Genomic DNA, 22,104 nt, shown 5'->3' with positions numbered 1-22,104 from the left:
GGCCACCACTGAGAAGAGCTTGGCCCTTTCCTCCCTACATTCCCCCTTCATGAACTTACCCATGTTAATCAGCTCCCCTCTCAGCCTCCTCTTCTCCAGGCTCAGCAGGCCCCGCTCGCTCGGGCTCTCCTCACACGAGAGCTGCTCCAGGCCCTTCCTCAGCCCTGGTGCTCTGCGCTGGCCCCTCTCCAGCAGCTCCACGGCCCCCTTGTCCTGGGGAGCCCAGAGCTGCCCCCAACGCTCCAGCTTTGGCCTCCGCAGAGCTGAGCAGAGGGGCAGGATCCCCTCCCTGCCCTGCTGCCAACGGCCTCCGGATGCAGCCAGGAGCCCACTGGYCTCCTTGGCCACCAGGCCCTGCTGCCCCAYGGGTGACTTGGTGTCCCCAGGGCTCCCATTCCCTCTCCATGGAGCTGCTCTCCAGCAGGTCACCCCTGCTCTGTGCTGGTGCCTGGGGTTATTCCTGYCCAGGTGCAGGACCCTGCACTTTTCTTGCTGGCTGCACAACCAGGAGCTCCCCAAGCTTAGCGTGGTGCAGGTAAGGAAATGGTTGTGTCGAATAAAGAAGTGCCATCCAGTTGGCCAACACATGCGCSCTGCAAGCCCTTGGCTTGGTTCCTGGGAGGTCGCCGTGTACGTCCCTCAGTAAATCTCCCCTGCTTAAGGTCTCGGGATCCTCCAGCATCTCTCCCTGCTGCTGTTGGCCTCTCCCTTTCCTGCCTGGCAGCCAGACCAGCTCATTGTTTTTACAGTGTTTCCTTGGAGCGAGCTTAACTTCCTTAAACCGTAAGGCCGTCTCGCTTTGCAGAGGTGTTAGCGCCAGCAGCGACCCTTGCACTGCCCGTCTGCTGCGTGCATCCTGCAGCCCCATTGGGACGGGGACGCTGAGGAAGCAGCGTCTTCACCCGCACCAGCACCCGCAGCGGGAGCTTGGCACCCAGCGGGCACACTGGCAGCATGCACAGAATCCCAGGATCCCAGGRTGGCTGAGGTTGGCAGGGACCCCAGGGCTCCCCCAGTGCAGCCCCTGCTCCCGCAGGGACCCCCAGAGCACGGGGCACCCGGGTGGGTTTTGAGATCTCGGTGTCTGTCGCCCTCGCAGGGCCCTGCATGCTCCGACTCAAGGCAAAACTGGGCAGCAGGTTTGCGAACTGCMGGAACAGGAAAGGGAAAAACAAAGAGCTGCAGGTCCCAGACTCTGACCACGTCTGCCTGTGTCCGCTCCATCCCTTCAGCACCTTGCCTTGCTCTAATTGCATTAATTGGTATCAAGCTAACACCCACCTCATGAAGCCCTGTCCAACACTGAGGCCAGACAACGAGGAACTTGCTCCCGTGCAAAAGGAGAGAGCTGCAAAGGCGAGCCAGTGAGCGAGGGATGGCTTCACGCTGGGACGCACAGCGCCCTCCAGATCCCGTGCTTGCCTCGAAAGGGAATTAGCCCTGGAGAGATGGAGAGGTGGGATGCACCTGCTGGAGAGCAGCTCCACGGAGAGGGAATGGGAGTCCTGGGGACACCAAGTCACCCGTGGGGCAGCAGAGCCCTGGTGGCCAAGGAGGCCAGTGGGCTCCTGGCTGCATCCGGAGGCCGTTGGCAGCAGGGCAGGGAGGGGATCCTGCCCCTCTGCTCAGCTCTGCGGAGGCCAAAGCTGGAGCGTTGGGGGCAGCTCTGGGCTCCCCAGGACAAGGGGGCCGTGGAGCTGCTGGAGAGGGGCCAGCGCAGAGCACCAGGGCTGAGGAAGGGGAAAGAGAGCAGGAGACGAGCCCAGGCTGAAGGACAAACACGTGCATGCAACCAATAGCTGCTCTCCATCCCAATTCCACACCTGGGATAATGCACCTATTTCCAGTCACCCGAGACTATAGCGACRTATATCGAGCAGCCGAGACGCAGAGCAGACACGCTGGGATGTTGACACCGGCTCCTTTCACATTTCCACGGGGTTTTGTTGCCGGGATTTGTCCATAGGTTTTCTCAAGCTCCGCTGCTGCCGGAGCAGAACACACTTTCTCCAAGGTGCGATCACATCCTGGGAAACCCGAGGAGGAAGGAACCATTGGGATAATAATCCCTCCCCTCCMGGGTCTGGAAAAAAAATGCAAGCGKGGGTCTTTCAAAACCAGAAATCTTCCCTCCAAAGGTTGTTCAGAGCATGAAGAAGTGGTGGGACTGGCTTCCATGAACGTGTGGAATGTCTCTGTCRCAGACAAGCGCTGGAGAAGCACCATTAACCGGGATGAGAAACGTGGCAGCCCTCGGCACGTATCCAGCCTCTCTGCCAGGCCTGCAAAACTGCCTGTTCCTGGGTGGCTTTTGGAGGTGCCTGAGGCTGCCGAGGCCCCAGGGCCACCCCACGGTGTCCCCTTCCCTCCGGGGGCATTTGCCAGCTCCGTGGGCAGCTCAGTTCCCAGCGAAGGGAGAGGCTGGTGACACCAGGAGCCTTGGAGCAGGACAGCGCGGAGCAGAGCGGGCGCCTGCGCTCGGGAACGAAACCCGGCAMGGTTTGGAGCTTTGGGGGCAGCTTCCTGCCAAACCAGCTCGGCTGGGGCGAGGACGGGCGGCTTTCCAAGCCTCCCGTGTCTCCCTGCGACRCGGCCGCCCCGATTCGGGCAGATCCAGCGGCTCCCGACAGTCCCTCGTGCAAAGCCGTTTCCTCGGGACAACAGGGAAGGGAGGATTTGGGGGGATGATTTGCTAATGGGTGTGTCGRCTCCATCCTGTCCATGGGTCAGCGCTGCCCCCCGGGATGGTGGGGCACCGTGGAGGACATTGTGGCACAGATTTTCTTAAAATTCKTCTTAAAATTATCCATTCAATCCATTCCTAAGAAAAGGGAAGCAGCGGGACAGCATGAGCTGGACCTCCTGGTCCCACTGGGATGCTCAGACCTGCCCAGCTGGCTTGGACAAGCCGCGCTCTTCCCAACTCCCTCCTTGCCGAGACACCAGACCCGGGGTACGGTCACCAGGCATGAATTCCATTCACCAAGAAAGGAGAAATCCCAGAAATTCAGTCATCCTCTAAAAGCCCTGGATATGGGTGGAAACCGGGTTAAGTTCTCGCTACTAAAAAACACGTTGTGATTTCATCAGTAACCCACGAAGCTGAAGTCACTTGGGGATGGGAAAAGAGAAACCTCAGTAAAAGCTGCGGCTCAGCTGGATCAACCTGGAATTGGGAGCTTTTCTCTACCCATGGAGCAGGGTTTAGCTGCAAAACCGAGTGCTGGTAGTTCTGCCTCTTTAAAACCCGCGTTTAAAGCCAAGGCTCTGCTTCGGGAGCATCGCCAAGGGGCTGCAAAGGCTGAGTGTGGCCAGACCTCTGCAATCCTAAAAACCGTGGTGCTTTCTGATTCCTGGCACAGGGAACGCGGCTCCGGGCTCGCTGTGCTGGACACGCTCCGCCTCTAAAGGCTCTTTGCGCTGCGGTTACTTTTTAAACTATATTTTCACTGTATTTTTAACTACATTTAACTATATATAGTTTTCTTCTGAAAAGCAAGCGTTCCTCGAGGGGAAGCGGCACAAATGAAGGCAGTAAATAACCCCTGGGCACCGCGCCAGGCTGCTGCAGCCGCTCCCCGCGCCGGGACGCGGCCGCCGGCACCGAGCGGCGCCCGCTCCCGTGGGAGCATCCGGCTCACGAGCCCGGGGCTGGGGGACCCCACGAAAGCACTTTTGGGGTGCAGCCAAGGAGGGATACAAAGCTGAGGGTCACAGACCCCATTGGGGAGATCTCACCCCCATGGTCCCCTTCCAGGGGAGCCCCGAAGACCCTCAGCGGGCCCTGGAGCCCCCAAAGGGCCCTTCTCCCTGACCCCCATGCCCATACCTGAAGGCGCAGGGTGGGAGCAGCTCTGCTCGCTGGGTCCTGCTGCCACCTCCAGCGCAGGTYGGGCTGCACCCCCTCAAACGGGGCCCCTGGGGCTGACTTTTGAGGGAAATAATCGGGAATGTTCAGCATGAAGTCTGTCAGCACCGGGATTCTGAGTTACACTGTGCGATTCTGCGCCTGCTCCCTGTTACACACAGGAAGGTGCTGCTAGGGGGGTGTAAAAAGGCAGGAATTACCAAAAACCACCACTCCAAAGCACATGGGATCTTGGTGATTTATTTAGGCTCAAGAGCAATTCTGGGCAGTCTTCAGCTAGTCCCACTTTTGAGAGATGGGAAAGCAGAGATGGGGCAGCAGCTCGGTGGGCACAGAAAAAGCCCGTACATTGCAGGCAGGGAAAAAAGTGGGGAAAAAAAAGGTCAAACTTTACTCTTTTCTGGTTTATTGTAGCTGCATTGCGGCTAACATCAGCGATACTCGTCTCATGGGCAGCAGCTTGCTATTTCCAGTGCTGTCTTCCACCCTGCAGCACGGTTCCTCTTTACAAACCAGGCCAGCCAATTCAGTTTGAACCTGCTCCTAAAAACAAACGTTACTCTCYGCAAGGGCATGTGAGCTCACGCCTTAGCCTGTCGACATTCACCGCTTTACAGGATTCTCCTAACTCCAAAGGTAAGTCTTTGTACAGTTTTTGGAATCAATTTTTCCTCCATGTCCCTCTCCCCCCTACACAAACACACAAAATTTTACTTACAGAAGATTTACAGTAGAAATCTTTTTTGTTACGAGAATCCCAGACTAATATGTATGCATTAATTGGTTGAAAATCATTAGCAGAGCAGCTAGGAGATATTTACAAAGGCCACCAAAAATCCTCGGAAGGATTGTACGTGTTATCATTAGTGCATTGAAATGACATTGCCAGGCACAGGACGTGTGAATCTCTTATCTATTCAGCAGTGTCTTGTCCTTTACTGAGGGTAAAGCTCCACGATCATCGCGTGCCCCTGCAAGGCAGAGAGAGAGAAGGGTCAGGGAAAGGACCGATTGCTCCGTGCACGTGGATGAGAGGAGCGAAGTGGCAATTCCAGCCCCTCTCCGGAGTGGGCAGAGCTGCTGGCACGGTTACCTGCCCTCCTGCAGCACAGGCGGCCACCAGGCAGTACTGGCCGCCCTCCTTCTTCAGTCTATGAGCACCCGTGATCACCAGGCGGCAGCCGGTGGCAGCGAAGGGATGTCCCAGGGACAGGGAGCCACCCCAGCTGTTGAACTTGTCCAGAGATGGGGCTCCGACCTGGAATAAGAAGGGGACACAGGTGTCACCGGCCTAGAAGGGGCTGCGTGGCCTTGCAAGGCACCTCCCAGGCCAGCCTGGACCTCTGCAAAGGGCTCCCGTGTTGGAAGCAGCCAGGGGCAGCACAGGACGTGCCAAGGGCTTCAGTGCTCACCTGCAGGCAGGTCCCCGAGCTGCTAGAGAGCAGGCAGAAGGACAGGGATTCTCCCATCACTTTGGATTCTCTCCCTCCCAACTATTACTACCACGGCGCTAAATTCCATCTCCTGCTGTCAAGGGGAATGCCACCRTTCCCCAGGAAACTGCTCATGTTGGGATTTGTTAGCCCAAAGGTGGAGAGGCCTCTCAGTGAGCAGCAGGGAAGCTGCCTTGCAGCCTGGCACACGCTTCTGCCACGCGGAACGGGAACGCTATGAAATATAAAAGCTTGCTCGTTTGGGGCCTCACCTTCGACTTCTTGCCTATGTAGTTTTGTGCAAACCAGTCTGAATCCATGGCTTTCATGTTGGCCAGAATTTGTCCCTAGAAGGGAAAAAAAAGGCAACTTGAACAGGGTAAGAGCAGACCTAAAGGAAAACCAACAGGCAGCATTAGCAGTCCAGTGCTAAGAGACATGATGAGATTAGCTATAGCCAGAAAACCAAATACATCCAACTGCAGAAAAGGATTTTACGGGATCATCCCAATATTGGCTCTATTTCTACAGCTATTTCTATTCTATTTCTATTGCAAATTTCTAGTTTGAGAAATACCCCATGCAATTAGCATGCCATCTCACCATACTAACACATATCCCCAAACCAACGAGCAGATAACTCAGAGAAGTGACCCTGTTTTTTAATTCCCATACCARGGTCTTGGTGAAGCAAGACTTTTCAAGCTCTTTTAGAAGAATCTGCACTCACCCGGTGACTGCCAGCAACATAAATCATCTTCAGCACAGATAACGTTCATGTACAAAATGCCAGTTATATATTTAAAATACATTAATGTGCAAGTATTGCATACAATTTTTGCTGCATACCAATACTATTTGTAGAATACAACTCTACATTCGTGCCTCCATGCAGTTCTCCATTTAGTGAAGGTGTCAGTAAGAGAGAAGTCTGCAGAGTGGGATTTTACAGCTAGAGATGCCCTCAGCATTCCGAGTTACTTACAGCGAAGGCTTCGTGGAATTCAAACACATCAATATCAGCCATGGTGAGACCAGTCCTTTCCAGCAGTTTGGACGTCGCGTACGTTGGGCTGAATGAGTTAAGAACCAGAGGTCAAACATGATCTTTTTTGCTCACAATCCTGTCCCCTTCTCCACAGGGAGCCACGTTACACAGCTCAGTTCTCAGCCTGCTCCCCTCCGACTGAAACACAACCCCAGGGAAGTACTAGGGGAGCGACACGCTGAGATGCCCCTCAGCAAACAAAGGTGACTATTCCTGCTCTCTCCTTCAGCCACCTCCCCAGGCCAGGTCACGTCTCACATCCCAAGGCGGCCGGAAGAGATGCAGGGTTTTSATCGGTGATTTCACAAAAAGCCAACATCAGACTCTTGTGCTAGCAGTGTATTCTGCTAGGGGATGCTCTTCATTATTGTCACCTACCCGAGCAGCAGCTGGTCCTTGGGATCCTGGGACACATACACAAAGTCCCTGCRCAGGAGAAACACTATTAGTAACAGAAAGAGGAGAGGAAGCAAGAGCAGGTTTTGGAGGCCACGCAGAGCGCTCCTTTTACCTGAGGTAGGCCTTTGGCTTGAATCCCATGGCCAGAGCCTTCTCCTCGGACATGAGCAGGATGGCCGAGGCACCGTCTGTCTGCAAAGGGACCACAAACAGCCCAGTGAGCAATCCCACCATGCACAAACGAGCCCAACGTCCCTGCTGCAGGGGAGCTGGTGAAACAGGGTGCCATCACACGCAGTCTCCAGGCTCTGCCCCAGCAGCAAGTCTGCTCTTGCTTCCTTACCAAAAACTGCTTGGCAAAGAGCTATAAACAGGCACAAAAGGACAATTTCRTGAGGAATTATTTATCTCCTAGGACGTGCAGATGCATTATGGTATGGGCCCAAAATAAGGCTCCAGGACTAAGAAGGTGGRTCTGCAAATAACAGTAAATGCACTGCTGAAACACCTCACTATAGTCCAAATACCCAAATTCTCCCCAATTTCAAACAGGACAGAGGTGTCAACTGCCCTGTCAGCGCTGCAGACATGCTGGTTTTCCCAAACATTCACCTGCTCATTCAGCTCCATTCCAAAACTGGAATATAATTCCCAGATGACACGAGTCACAGGGTCAGCACGTGGCAAAAATGAACCTGATATCCCTGGCTCTTGGTCACTTAGCCCTGGGCTAACATCCCAACGCTGACCTGCAGATCTGCTGTGCTGCACAGCAACAGCGACTCCACAGCTCCTAACACCACCGAGGCCATTACCGAGCACTACCAGGCTTTCTAAAGCCTCCAGGAAGCCTAAAGAATAAGTGTAATTGTTGCTGAAGGAGCCCCAGTATCAGCCATTAGTCACTTGCTTCCTTTGGAGTAGTTATCACAGAGCGGGAGGCTGCCTTTTCATCCAGCACCCAAATTCACTAGACTATCACGCAGCTCAAAGCCACCCTTGCAAAGTCTCAGATATGGGTGACACCAGAAAAGAGGCAGCTTGTTAAGATCACACCGTTTTAATCCAAGTACCAAGGCAAAGCAGAGGGGAAAACAGTCTTCCCCTCTAGCTCTGGGGGTGAGAGGAACATGCGTTACCAGGAAGGACGAGTTGGCAGCTGTGACGGTTCCATAGGGCTTGACAAAAGCTGGCTTCAGCTTGGCCATCTGCTCGATGGAGGAAGGACGGATTCCATTATCTTTGGTTACTGTTTCCTTGCCTATTGATGGAAAAAAAAGAATGCATTTATACTTTTATTTATTTATACATGGAAAAAAAAGTTTTTATACTAAGAAAGTCAGCAACATACATGAATTTGCACATCGGAAGTCCAGAAAAGGAAAAAAAAAATCAGAAAACTCTGCTTTTTATGACAAGGCGGAGGATAAAAAGGGGAAAATCCATTAATGCTACCAGAATAATTCTAATGTGGTTAAAAATTAATACTTGGGAAAAAAAGGAAGTTGCATTATTTTCTCTTTAAAGACCAAACTATTAAGTGGTCAAGTTTACTTACACAGGGAAAAACTGATAAAACACGATTGACAAAAGAATTTAGATTATAAAAACTAAATGGAAGAACTGTTTCTGAATCCGTGCATGCTTGTGTCACAAATTCTGAGGAAGTCAGACCACCACAAGGAAACAAACGTATTCACCTCCAGTAATGCCGGCTTGCTTAAATTAGCCAGTTTAGAAAAAGTGTGAATTCTAACTTGAAGACTGACTACAGATCTACAAGTAAAGCCTCTTTAGGAAACCAAAGCTCTCCCTTTGGCAGACTGCAGGATGAGGGTGGAAATAAATCCCCTGAAGGGACAATTTAGAATTTGTCCCCAGGCTGTTCCACATGTGCTGGTGGACTGATGTCTTCCAAGCGAATCACATTTCAAGGGTTCCTAAAGAGCCCCTGACTTATCAAAAAGAGGCTTCATTGGGCTTAATATTTGCTGTTAATAGTTTGGGTTATAAAAACTGGTTCTCTTGTCAAATGGTTTGGATTTTCCTTGCGGTGTCATCACATTAGCAAGGAGTTTCCACTCAAAAATACTACAGAATTTAGCCATGCAAGAACAGTTTATCAACATGCTCTTCATTAGTACTTTTTCAGGGACTGCATAAAAAYGGGCTGTTAAAACCCATAACTTAGATGCACAGAAAGCTATGAATCTGAGCACAGTCCTTCCTCTCCTTTTTTAAATGAAATATTTCCTTAGGGAACACAAGATGGATATGGAACTTCTAGAGAGGGGCCAGAGGAACAAAGATGAGGAAGGGCCTGGAGCAGCTCTCGTGTGAGGAGAGCCCGAGCRAGCAGGGCCTGCTGAGCCTGGAGAAGAGGAGGGTGAGAGGGGAGCTGGTGAGYGTGTCCAAGGAGCCGAGGGGAGGATGGAGGGAGGAAGGTGCAAGCTCTGGTGGGTGGTGGCCAGGGGCAGGCCAAGGGGCAGTGGGTGCAGGTTGCAGCGCAGGCAGCTCCATGTGGCCGTGAGGAAGAACTTGTTTGGTGGGAGGGTGCCCGAGCCCTGGCCCAGGCTGCCCAGGGAGGCTGCGGAGGCTCCTGCTCTGCAGATCTGCCAGCGCGCCGGGATGCGCCCGGGTGCCCCGTGCTCTGGGTGTCCCTGCTGGAGCAGGGGCTGCGCTGGGGGGGTCCCTAGGGGTCCGCTCCAACCTCAGCCATCCTGGGATTCTGTGAACTCCCATGTTAGCTGTGAAGCATGTGCAGCTTTACCTGGCACTTTGAAGGCCACCACATCTTGCAACCAGCCTTCCTCCTGGGCTTTCTTGGCCAGCGTGTGTGAGCGGAGGGCGTACTCATCCTGCTCCAAACGGGAGACAGAAAAGGCAGCAGCCAGGCGATCAGCAGAGTGCCCCATGGTCTCGTTGGTGGAGAATTCTGTCACAAGGGGCAGCTACAGAAAGGAAAAGCCATGTCAGCATAGAGAAACAAGTGCCCCTGCAGCAGTTACGAAACACGACTGAAGTTCAGACTTGGATAAGCTCTAAATAATCAGTGGCGGCCTTAAATAGAGCACTGTTACAGTTAAGAGCTGCACAAATATCAGAGTCCATTTAAATAAACGAGGAGCTGCCACCGTCTAGTGATAACACAGGACTGGGAGGTGAGGCTGACACATGGAAGGCTCCGCTGCTATCCAGAGGGGCCTGGACAGGCGGGAGAGCTGGGCAGAGAAGAACCTCATGAAGGTCAACAAGGCAAGAGCAGGTCCTGCACCTGGGCAGGAATAACCCCTGCACAGGTTGGGGGTTGACCTGCTGGAGAGCAGCTCTGCTCCGGGGCATCCCGGTGGACAACACGGTGCCATGTCAGCAATGTGGTTTTGTGGTCACGAAGGTCAATGGTGTCCTGGGCCACGTTAGCAAGAGCACTGCCAGCTCCCCTTTCAAAATCCTCTCTAGCTCTCCAGCGAGTTTTACACCTGCTTATAAAATAGTCCAGCTCAAATATCTAAGAGAGTGAAAACAATTACATCAGGAGCAAAGTAGTCAGGGCGAATTTTGGACAGCAGAGCCAGCTTTTGGCCCAAAGTCTTGGCCTTGTTAAGTGTGAGCATAGTCTTCCTCATCTTCCTGTTGTGACGAATGGGAATATCGGACATCAGCTCCACACCACCGGCTACCACGGCATCGCACTGGCCGGCCGCGATCATGCCCACACCTACGGAACAAGACAGTTTCYCATGGGAACAGCAGGACAAGCAACGCTTATCACACCCCTATCAGCAGCTGGCCTTGGATGTTACTACATTTTATTTCCTTCTCCAGCCTTAGCCAAGTTATACGATAACAGACAGAGACAGAGAGTTCACTATGAGCTTCCTGAGTCACATTAGCTCTGTCACTTCCACTGCTCCGGCACACATGGCAGTTGGCAGAACATTCTCCTTAGTGATTCAGGATAGTAACTGAGTCACAGTATTTTTTTGCTCAATTTAGGCTGAATCAAATATGACAGCAGCCTTCCTGAAGGCAGTAACTGCTGTATCAAGCTCAATCAAGTCCTTACCTCTCAGCCTAACATGGATTCTGAGCAGAAACTACCGCTGAATACAAATGGTGTCAAGCTGCTGGCAGGCCTATAGCAGATACTCAATTTGTATTATATTTTATTGACTCAAGAACTTTTTCCTTCTACTCCAGAATTGTTTTTCAGATGCTTAGGTTTTCAAAACCACACAACTTGTTCTTCCTGTCAACATACCTGTAGTCATGGCCTGGTTTGAGGAAATGCAGGCCATGGTGACTGTGTGGGCTGGCGTTTTGTCAGAGAAACCAGCTCCCAAGGCAGCCTGTGAGCAAGAAACGAAGGCTGTCAAACATTGGCCTCCATGGRGCTAGAGCCGCCTTCACATTTGCAGACTCAGCTGGAAACGGGTGCATGAAGTTCCCACCCAAGCACCTACGGGATCAGCTATTCCCTCCCTCCCTCCCCAGCTCGAAGCAGGAAGAGGCAACTGCCCAGCTGCCCAGGCTCTCAGTGAGGTTATGGGAGCAACCCCCAGCCTCCCCACTCCAATAATAGAGCGATAAATTAATCAAACACCTCACAATTCCGAAAAAAAGGAGCTTACAAACATACAACATTACCCTTGCTTCCCCATATTTGCAAAGGTAGCACATGAAAAGAATTATTGAGACAGACTTCTGAGTAGGAGGCACCATGATGTGCTCTGGACACAAATCCCTCCCTGCGGTTCAAGTTCAAGCTTGCCAAAAAGCAGCTTGTCCTTTGACCCACTTGGAGAGCAGAGGCTCCCATCACAGGGAGCTGCCGGCACCAGGACCTTGCCTAGTTGGGACGTGGCCAACTAGTTTAAAGTTCAACAGTTGTCGGCAAGTTAAAATTAAACCACCAACCTCACCTGACGGGTACGTGACCAAAGCGAGTAGCAGCATATGCAACGTTAAAACTGCTAAATGGGGCTGCAGATGCTGGATGGTCTCGTCAGTGTTTCCAGCACCGTTATGTAACGCCCTTGGGCGGCTGCAAGCAGCATCAGGAGAGGCTCCACATTACAGGAAAAAAAAAAAATCACATGCCATCTCCGTAACATTTCTTTAGTGGACCAGGTTCTTTGTTTTGTATGAGATATGAACTGTGCGGGGGTTTTTTTGCCTGCCATAAAAAAGGTCATCCAAACAACTACTTTTCAAATCATTCAAAGGCTGTATCTGATCAGCCACTGATAAATAAATACCATAATAATGCAACGTATYGCAGCATGCTCTGATCTCATCAAGCACTTCTGGTGGGCCAGTGTTCGAGTCCACCTGGCAGTTAGAGCCGAGTGATCAACAATCATTAACAAAAGCTCTCCTTCCAGGAAACGACCAAGCAGAGGCTTTGCAGCATCAAAGTAAACTTTATCTATGGTAGATTTCAACAAGAGGCAGAGTCCCACACAGTTATTTTATGGGTAATATTGCACAGCTAGTCTATATTCCCAAATCACATTAAAATGAACCAAAAAAAAAATAGATTCTCGTTCATGTGGGTTATTATTTTGATGTAGGCTGCTGAAACCAGACTTCCAGGAGAAATGCTGTGATTCTGTGCTGCACATAACCTACCTCCCGGGCAACATTGCTCGTTTTCACTTCCTGGATAACGGTGCCGTAAACAATGTAATCCACAGCATCCCTTGGGATACTGGTCCGGTTCAGCAGCCCCCTGAGGAACAGAGAGAAGCCCACAGAATTGGCACCACGCAGGCAATAACTGTCCCACAGCCCTCAGATATTCASCTTCCAGCAGCTTGGCTGCAGAACAGGGCAAGAGCAGAGCTACACACTGTACCCCCTGCATATAGACTTGATGAGAGGTTAAACTGCCTATAGACTGGAAATGCTATCACTATATAAAGGACTATATAGAGTGTTTCACGAAAGCAGTTACTCTGCTTYCCCCACAGAAGAGGCTGATACTATCTTCCCTGATTTGGAACATTCTGACATCAAAATTAAGGCCATAAGCACTTAGGGGTAATAAAGCCAATTACTTTTAGTGTGGGAACATGCGAAGTGCTAATGAGCACTTCACATTAGAAAACACATCACACAATTTGCCAGAACGTCTTGGCAACTCGGCTAACACACAGCAAACCCCACTGCGGGCACTGATTAAGGCTAGTGAGATTCAAATGTAGTTTCATGCCTTGTAAAAATGTGTTTTAGTTTTATTTGCCCGTGGCAGACCCTGACTAACGAAGCACAAAACTGGTTTTGTTCAGCAACAAAACCAGACCGCTCAAGCTTTGCTGGAGCCACTGTACCAACAGCGGGAGCTCTGGAGTGCAGCAGAAGACAATTTGGGGGCTCTTTTAACACCCAGTTTACTTACTGCAGTGCTGCTCTGGCCAAGTCATGTGGCATAAGATCCGAATACCTGGAAGTTTAAGAAGAGAGGCAGAAAATTAAGTGTCAGAAACCAATGAAGGCGTCAGAGCCCACTGAGTGCACGTCAGCAGCACAGGCCTGCTGAAGACACCAGRAATGCTCTGAACTGTGCTTTTGTAAGCAAACATTTCACACCTGAGCTTATGAGCATTGTTATGCACAGAAGTAACTTGAAATCAACCGAGCAAACTGAACCCAGCAATTTTCAAAGATTCTACTATTGACCAATCTTAATTACCAATTTGCTCTTAACTAACCTTTATATATTTTTATTTTATACTTACGAGGTGCCAGACTGCAAAAATGGGATACGGACGCCATCGACCACAACAATATTCTTCACACCAGTTTTGGCTAAGGTCTTCTTACTCTTAGGCTGGACTGCTATRGAGAAGTTTAAGTAATTATTAATACAAATCTGAGCAAGCTTAAGGCAAGATCCTGTTAAAGCTACTAGAAAACTTGAGAAATAATCCCCTTTGGTGTAAAAGTGAAAAACAGAGTAGGTAGGGAACTGAGGGTGAAATCTTGTTCCTCGTTGAGCATGGCATGTGTGAAAAAATGAGTTAATGACACAGGATTTCAACTTCCATCATCAGCAGATTCACCTATACTAAGGCAAGGACAGCTGAGAATAAAGGTATCTAATTCTTAATCTCCAATATATAAAAATGCTGTAGGAAAAGACACCTCAAAAATGCTGAATGACTGAGGTTGTAAATGAGGCAGAACAAACTCAAAGCCCTGAGACCAGAAGGAGACCTCAAAGTCTGTCACTTGGAGAGCAGCAAGGACTGCAAACAGCACCTTCCACAGCAAATGCCCACTTAYATACTCTTATTGCACAGCAAAGATAAGTCACAGTAAATAAAACACAGTGCAAGGAGTCAACTTTCACTACTGCAGGAAAGCAATAGGGAATAAAAAGGTAAAGCTGCTGTGCGTAACTTGCTACTTCCTCCAAGTGCATGGGAGTATCTCAGGGTGGAGAAAAAGCAATGTTAGGAAACAGCATCATTTACCAGGTCCCTGTCAGAGCTATTCTGGAACAGCAATTAGCGAGGAGCTCAACGAGAATTTCCTAACGCAGCCAGCATTGCGGCTCTTAACAGTACACACAGCAGCACGAGGCAGCTGCCTTTGCAAGCCAGAGAAGGAAAAGGCCTGTAAAAGCAGAGGGAATCCAGCTAAACACTGCACTCCAGCAAGTGAAAGCATGAGCAGGAAACTGGAGCCCTACCCCACAGTTTATAAGAGGGCTCTCCAGGCACAGCTAAGGCAATAGGCTGCTCCCTAAGAACGATTTCCACTGCCCAGGTGGCTCAAAGCACCAGTCCCCTCACCAGAACGGGTCCCAGAGCCCCCACATTTCCCAAAGCAGTCACGTCTAACAGCCAAAGTACTGGTGTGTGCTGAGCTGCTCTGCTGAGACCTGAGCCTCTTAGGGGTCTTACTGGGCCTTAGAGCTAATTCCACAAACCTCTGCTTGGCAGGGCAGCCCCAGCGCTCCTGGGCAAGGGGCCTGGTTACAGCCAGATCACTATATCTTATAGTGATAGCAGGRGCATATCTTATATGTCTTATACATTATAATCCCCTATCTTGGCTCCTCTGCTCTCTGCTTCTCTGTGGCACAAGCCCCAGACCAGGTAGTTGTTGGGGATCAGGAGGACTCAAATGTTTAGAGGGCTCTTTGCCGGAAAAACTGGTTTCCCTCTAACTTGCAACTTTAGGAGGGCACTCTCAAAATAACAAAGTGTGCCTTGTGTTTCTGGGAATGCACGGAGGAGCCTCTGGAAAAGGGAAGCAGCTTCAGAAACAGTCTCTAGCACAAACCCCCAGGGGCTCCTGATGCTTTCACTTTACCTGCTGCTTGTAACTGCGAAGAGCAGCYGAATGATCTTGCAGCTGGAAAACAAGAACCAAAAAAAGTAGCATTTGTCAGGTCATAAATTATAAAAACACTTCTAGTTATTTTTGTAAGAAATGTAAAAAGTAATAATAATAATGTTCCAATACTACAAGGGCATCTAAATATCTACAAGCTTTTTTTTTTATATATATTGTATTCATAAAAAATCTATAGTAGATATTACCAGTTAACATGAGATTCCTCCCACATTGGAAGATATAGAGAACAACAAATATGCCAACGACAGAATTAGCTGTTAAAAACAGCAGACAAAAACATAACAGATTCAGACAAAAGTGTCCTTTGCAAACGCAATGCTTAAACAGACCTTTAAAGCCCATCAGTTCAAGCCTTTAATGACACTTACCGATCCCGGCAGCCCACGCCGAGGAGGCTGGGAGGTTCCTGAAGATACACGTCAGCATGGAAGTCATTTTGAGATCTAGAGAGGAGAAGACARGCTGCTGTTAGCCTGACGCGCAGCTTATTTAAAGGCTTATTTGGAACAATTTCAAGGTGAGCAGCTTGTCAGAGTCACACAAGTTGAAAGAAGAGCAAAGGAAGAGAAGGAGCAGCGCCGGGAACGACTTTCTGCTGCCCCTTTTGAGCAGCATCTAGCACGTGACGAGTCTGGCTTGTGAGCGTGGCCTGCAAACAACTCCTGTGAATAAAGAGCTCCTGACGAGGGGCAGCAGCCAGCACAGCTTTAGCTTCTCCTCCCCGCTGGAAAGTTGTCCCAGTGCCCAACCGGTCCCGCTGCCAGCGTGGCGCTCCTTGCACAACCTCACACGGCTGCCCCGAGCTTCCAGTGCCCATTGAGACCCCAGCAATTTTGCTGYGGATCCCCAGGGGAAGGGGGACAACTTGGCAACCGCCCCCCTCGCGTCCTCCTTCCCAGAGCTCAGCCCCATGGAAAGGACCACGCGGTTTCCCCTGGGGTAAAACGTCGTCCGTGGGTTTTCCAGCGCCGGGGAGCTGCTGGAAAAGCTGCTGGGCTCCACGCACAGCGGCGCGGCCAACCCTGCCCACCTGCGTGTGTGAGCACGAGCACAAACACGAAGGCAGCCGCGCAAGAGGCTGAGACGGAGGSGCGAAAACACAACCGGGCGCAAAGCGTAAACGTGGCTTAAGAAAATAAAGGCGCAAACGTAACCGGCGTGAAGGGAAACACTCCTGCAAAGTGCAAATGTACCGTGAAAACGTAAAAACACAAACATAAAAGTCAAAACACGGAAATATTAAAGGTATAAGCGTGTAAAGGTATAAAATATTAACGTACATATGTACCCTTAGATTACATATATATATAATAGTRTAAATATAGAGAGACGGACACGCTTCCTCTTTTCCTCCCCTCCTCTGCACACCGGTTACGCGCGCAGGTTTCTCCCCCCATCGCCTTCACCCTTGCCCGTCCCGGTCCGGGTCCCGGTTCCGGTCCGGTGCCGGTTTCGGTCCCGGTCCCGGTCCCGGTTCGAGTGCCGGGTCCGGTCCGGTCCGGTCCGGTCCGGTCCGGGTCCCGGTCCCGGTCCCGGTCCCGCCGCCCCCCGCGCACCTCAGACCCGAACCGAACCGAACCGCCCCAGCCCGTCGCCTCCGTGGCCGCCGCCGCTACTTGCGCTGCTGCCGCCCCTCAGGAAGGGCCCCGCCCCGCGCGGGCTGCTCGACGCCCGCCTGAGCAGGGCGGCCCCTCAGGCCGCGCCGCCGCCCGCCTTCCCACCGCTCCACCCGCCACTCCCGCTGTCTCCAAGCGTCAAAACAACCGAGACCCTCCCCGAGCAGCGGCGGCGAGCGGCTTGGGCGCGAGCGGCAGGCAGCGGCGGCCTCAGGCAGCGCGCGGGGCAGCCCCGCGGGCGCGGGCGGTTGCCGCCGCCGCGGAGGAGCGCTCGGTGGTGCGGCAAGATGGCGGCGGCGGTGCGCGCCATGGGCAGCCTGGGCCGCTTGGCCGCGGCCACCAAGCGCTGCCCGCCCCGCGGCGCGCGGCACCAGGGTGAGCCCCGCGCCGGGGGGGGCTCGCGGCTCCCCTTGGGGGTCACGCGTGTCCGTGTCACCTGGGGGGGGGGATTTGGGGAGGCGAGCGTGTCCACCCCCCCGCGTGGGGGGCTGGGAAGGGGTCCCCGTGGGAGCCCGCGTGGGGGGGGGGTCTCCGGAGTGTCCCCAGGTGTCTGCGTGTCCCCACGGGGGGGTCCCACGCGTGTCCGTGGGGTGGGTGTCCCCGTGTCCTCCCACGCGAGAGTGTTTGGGGGTGGGGGTCGCGCGGTGACCTCCAGGCGGGCGCTGTCCCCGTGTCCTTGCGCCCTGGGGTGTCCCCGTGTCCGTGTGTACAGGGATATCCTTGTGTCCGTGTGTATAAGGATATCCTTGTGTCCGTGTGTACAGGGATATCCTTATGTCCTTGTGCGTCCTCCAGGACCGGGCCGCTTCCCTGCACCATGTCCCGCGGGAAGGGCCGTTCCCGTGTCCCCGCGTGCCCCGATCCCAGCGCGGAGGGACGCGAGGCCGCCCTGCGCCCACCTTGGCTGCGCTTTTCCCTCCTTGTGCGGCCGCCCTTCCCGCTCTCCCTGCGTATCCCGGTCTCCCTGCGTATCCCGTGTGGCCGGGAAGGGCCCTGGACCGCGCTGGAATCGGGCAGGGTTTCCCGGAGCCCAAGGGCAGGGCCGTGGGGTGGAGGCCCGCGCGCCCTCCCTGCTCCTCGGCGCTTGCAGCTGCCGCCTTCTTCCTTGCAAACCCTTCCTGCCGGGATTCTGGCACTCGGTGGGATCAACAACCGCCCTCCCACGCGCCGAGYGTGGCCGGAATGCGCGTGGATCTGCCCAGGGCCCCAAGAAGGAGCTTGCACGTGTGTTTTTTTGCAAGAAYCCCTTTGTAAGGAATTGCAGAAGGCAGTGAGGAGCCCGGGCATCCCATGAGGTTAAAACTCATCCGTATGTGGAGTCCRACAGGTTCCCAGTTTGTCACTAGTGTCCCGGGTTACGGATAGAGGCTGGGAGTGTCAGCGGGAGCTGGGAGCCCTGGCTCTCGTGTTCCCAGCACGGCGGGAAGCCTCTTTTCCTGCTCTGRCTCTGGATGATGCTCCCTACTCGAGTGTCCACGGGAAGGGCAAGTGCAGGATGAGGAAACAGCCAAGGGAAAGAGAGCAAAGAGAGAAAATGGGAGGAAACCTGTTCCCACTGGACTGTGCTTTACAGTTCCCTGCTCGCTCTGGAGCGCTCTGCTAAATCCCCAGGACAATTCTCTGGAATATTTTCCTTTTTTTAAGCAGGCTTTCAGCTGCCCAAAAAGCAAAGAATGTGAATTAGTGAAAATTAAGTGTATTTTCAGGGCTATGAGCTCTGGAAGGAGCGTTAATGGCAGGGACGTACATCTGGCCTGCTGTTATTATTATCGCCCAATAATATGCTATTATCCCCTGAATTCGGAAAGGGATTTTTCTGGCTTTGATCATGGCAAGTTATCACTTCTTTTTCTGAAAATGGATCAAAGCCTAAGGGGGTTGTACTATGGCTGCAGCTGCTGTGTTTAGGGTCCAGGACTGGACCCTAAAGTAAAATATGATCAAGAATAGCACAAAATTATAATTAAAAAAAAAATTAAMTATCAAGCAATTGTCACTCTAGCAGCAGTGTGTTTCCCAAAAGAGCTTACATTAAAATGCAATGAGGTCTCTTCTTGAGCTCTTGATTATTTTTCTTTCCTGCTTTGTATCTGTTGTATTTAAACTTAGAAGCAAACTGGAACCCGAGGTGTAAATTATTCTTGGAAGCAGTGTCTTTGGAGCGTGGTTTCCAAGAGTAACGTGCACCACGTTCTGCTGCAGCTCCCACGTCCAAGGAGCAGCTCCTGGAGCCGGGCGCCGGCTCTCGCCTTCCCCGTCGGCACACGGAAAGTCTCCGGGAACGAATGTCCCCGGGAGGAATCGCTCTCCGGGCGCCCCTCCAGCAGGAATATTCTGCAGGAGCTTTGGAGTGGGAGCCACGTGGCGCTTGGTTTAGCAGAGGGTGTTGCRGGCGCGTGACCCCTGGCAGGAGCAGCCTGTGTGGCCTGAGCTGTGCTTTCCAGCCCCATCCCGACGGCGCTCCAGGAATGGAGGAACTCTGGGAATGGAGGAGCTCCAGGAATGGAGCACAAAGGTCACAGCCCCAAGCTGAGGTGGAAAGAGGATCAAAGTGCAAAGGAGCCCTGACCCGAGCTGCCTCGTGGGGCMCTGCGGGGGGAAAGGTGCCTGGGGGCCACGTGCACACCAGGATTTTGGGGTTGTTTCAGCTATTCTGCACTTCCTACCCTCTTGCTGCTGGGAACGGGATTGCTTTGGCTCCAAGCGTTTCCCCAACGCTTCGTAGCAGCAAACAGTTGTGCCCTCGTAGATAAACGTGCGGTATTTAGCTCAAGAAGTGGCACTTTAGACTTGAGCTTTGGCAGAGGTTCAGCCTCGATGGGCGCCGGGGGATCCTCTCAGTGAAGATCAAGGTCATTTGAGCRGAGCTGAGACTCGTTCGCGCAGCGAGAGATCATCAGGAACAAGCCCTTGGCAGGCAAGGGCAGACAGGGTACGTGTGGGAGGGGAGTAGCGCTTGGCTTTTCAGCACATACCTCCTCCTGGGTCTGGTTTTTTGGAGTGCTTCGAAACAAGCAGGTTTGTCTAGGCACTTGCCTGTGTAATTTGTAGATTGATCAGACGCTGAATTGGCAGACAAAATAAATATTTTGTGTGTTTCTGTGTGCCTTACCAGGTATGTGTCTTATGGTCTGTGAAGTAACGCTCAGAGGGGCAAAATTTACTGGCGTGAGAGTGTATTTTTTGCAGAATAATCCAGGTCATTTGTGTTTGGACAGTTTCAAGCCTGCACGGCAAGTTTTCTCCCTGATCAAAGGGCAGGAAGGTCTCTGGTTTCAAATATGATGAAGTGTTGACCTGTGCACACTTGATGTCAAAACAGCCCTGTAGGCCTTCTGCTTAATCTGCTGTCAGCCGTTTGGTAAAAAGCTTTTTATTTTTGCCCTCAGTTTGGCATTCCTGGTGCTGGAGAGTCCCCTTGTGGGGTCTGTGCTGGGAAGGACACTTAGTAGCATGGGATCCATTGAATTCTGGCATTGCAAGTCAAGGCACAGCGAAAGAACTGGCTGATATTCAGGATTTTCTGCAATACTGGCTCAGCAGACGGGGGAAGGTGGGAGAGTGTTTAATTATGGCCAGGTAAGCTGGGATCACCTCGAGAAGCCCCTGAGAAGGCCTGTAACATCTGCAACTTCTCTTCCTTAGGTTACGCTTGCCGCAGCTTCTCCAGCTCCAGTGCTCTTCAGGGTAAGCCCAAAGCTTTGGTGCGGGAATTTCCTCCTCTCCTTTCTAAAATCCACTGAACTGAAGCTGATAAAGTGGTTCTGTTTGTTTCCAGCCAGGACACATGTTAGCTGTGATATCAAAGGAGATGTTGCCGTTATACGTTTCAACGAACCAAATTCCAAGGTATGTTTTTGTTGGCTGGGATTAATAGGGACATGAGAAGAAACAGCAGGAATACAGGGGGTACAGAGAAGGCAAGGAAAATTGCTGATTTAAGATCACAAACTTTCCTAACCTGCTGCCTGTCAGATTGGAATAAAGCAGAAATTTAAGAATGAGCATTAAGACATATAATAAAAGAACATACTGGGAAGTGCCCAGTGGAAATATTTTTTATGTAGCCAATTAACCTGCCTCCCACCAGCACAATATGTCATTAAGTTCTGCATTAAAAATGATTTAAGGAGAGTGTCTGTCCTATACAACTTYGGAGCTCTTGGAACCTGTCTCTATTTACCCTGCGTATTTGCTGCCTTCAGGTGAACACTCTATCCAGGCAATTGCATGCAGAGTTTGCTGATATACTGAATGAATTCTGGGCTAATGAATCTATCAAAAGTGCCGTCCTCATCTCCTCGAAGCCAGGCACCTTTATTGCTGGAGCAGATCTCGGGTAAGTTTGGGTGGGGGTAGAAATTATGTTGATGCACTTCMGAGGAAGCTCCAGCATCCAGAGCAACAGGCCAGCTGGGAATTCGGAGCCTTTGTCGCCGACATCTCCGCAGGGGTGAGGTGAAGAATGAGTATGAAATCCATGTGCACAGGATGTGGGACGCAGCAGGGACTTGCTTAGATGGAGTGAGGGCCTTGGCAGAGAGGACTGTGGCTCTGTGTTAAACCCCGCTTGCCTCTAGCCCAGGGTCGCTCCTTGCTGCGTGCTGGAGCGCAGCCCAGGAAGGTTCATCCCCGGTGCGCCGGGAGCGCCGTGCCTCGCTCGGGGCACAGCAGGAGTGGGTAATTAGCATGCAGGGCTTCACCCAGGCTGGTTCTCAGCGCGTGGCCGGCCGCCAGCACAGCCCCTTGGCGGGGCAGCCCTGGCCCTCTGCCATGGAGAGCTCTGGGACCTGCAGGGCGATCATCCTGCGCTGGAAGGGACAGACCAGTGGTTTGAAGYCAGCAAACTCCGAGCAGAGGGGGCCTTGGTGACAGGATGCAGAGAAGACAGAGTTACTRAACGGCTTCTTTGCTTCTGCCTTTACTACTAARSCTGGTCCCCATGAACTAGAGAGTCCAGATAGAAGGAGAGAGGAAGACCTTCCTCCTCGACCAGCGGACTAGGTTAGGAATTGTTTAGGCAAGCTGGTCACCCATAGATCTATGCACCCAAGAGTGCTGAAGGAACTGGCAGGGTTATTGCTCAGCCGATCCCCATCATCTTTGAGAGGTCCTGGAGAGCCGGGGAGATGCCAGAGGACTGGAGAAAAGCAACGTTGCTCCAGCCTTCAAAAAGGGCAAGAGGGAGGAGACGGCAGCTACAGGCCGGTCAGCCTCACCTMCATCCCGGAAAGGTGATGGAGCAGTTCATCCTAGAGAGCATCTCCAGGCATACGAAGGAGAATCATAGAATCATAGAATGCCGAAGGTTGGAAGGGACCTCAGAGGTCATCGAGTCCAACCCCCCTGCTCACGCAGGGTCACCTAGAGCAC

General features: G+C 52.2%; 2 protein-coding genes across 5 annotated transcripts in view; one reads left to right on the top strand and one right to left on the bottom strand.

Moving 5' to 3' along the window:
* Positions 1–4,257: 4,257 nt before the first annotated feature.
* Positions 4,258–16,728, bottom strand: HADHB (hydroxyacyl-CoA dehydrogenase trifunctional multienzyme complex subunit beta). 4 transcript variants are annotated; one of them, XM_026049789.1, is made up of 16 exons: positions 16,672–16,728; positions 15,484–15,558; positions 15,071–15,112; positions 13,489–13,588; positions 13,149–13,193; positions 12,380–12,479; positions 11,010–11,097; positions 10,279–10,466; positions 9,519–9,699; positions 7,888–8,009; positions 6,861–6,940; positions 6,728–6,775; positions 6,287–6,374; positions 5,574–5,648; positions 4,962–5,126; positions 4,258–4,839 (listed from the first exon to the last, which is right to left on the bottom strand). In XM_026049789.1, exons 2-16 carry the CDS (start codon positions 15,548–15,550, stop codon positions 4,804–4,806), a joined length of 1,425 nt encoding a protein of 474 aa, XP_025905574.1. In that variant the 5' UTR covers positions 15,551–15,558; positions 16,672–16,728; the 3' UTR covers positions 4,258–4,803. The 4 variants fall into 4 exon arrangements, with proteins under 4 accessions (XP_025905574.1, XP_025905572.1, XP_025905575.1 ...); XM_026049787.1 differs by lacking the exon at positions 16,672–16,728 and having other exon boundaries at positions 15,484–15,777; XM_026049790.1 differs by lacking the exon at positions 16,672–16,728 and having other exon boundaries at positions 13,489–13,585; positions 15,484–15,777.
* A 290-nt stretch (positions 16,729–17,018) lies between these two features.
* The window catches only part of HADHA (hydroxyacyl-CoA dehydrogenase trifunctional multienzyme complex subunit alpha), a 23,029-nt gene continuing 17,943 nt past the window's right edge, over positions 17,019–22,104 (top strand). The window contains exons 1-4 of the mRNA XM_026049785.1: positions 17,019–17,106; positions 20,311–20,418; positions 20,510–20,580; positions 20,937–21,070. Of these exons, the coding sequence (XP_025905570.1) occupies positions 17,019–17,106; positions 20,311–20,418; positions 20,510–20,580; positions 20,937–21,070 (401 nt within the window). The remainder of the gene's footprint in view (positions 17,107–20,310; positions 20,419–20,509; positions 20,581–20,936; positions 21,071–22,104) is intronic.

Source organism: Nothoprocta perdicaria, unplaced genomic scaffold (genome assembly GCF_003342845.1).
Source record: "Nothoprocta perdicaria isolate Ctin4 unplaced genomic scaffold, notPer1 scaffold_619, whole genome shotgun sequence".
NCBI classification, from domain to species: Eukaryota; Metazoa; Chordata; class Aves; order Tinamiformes; family Tinamidae; genus Nothoprocta; species Nothoprocta perdicaria.
The sequence above is the reverse complement of the archived record's forward strand: the minus strand, read 5'-3'. Positions and strand labels throughout refer to the sequence as shown.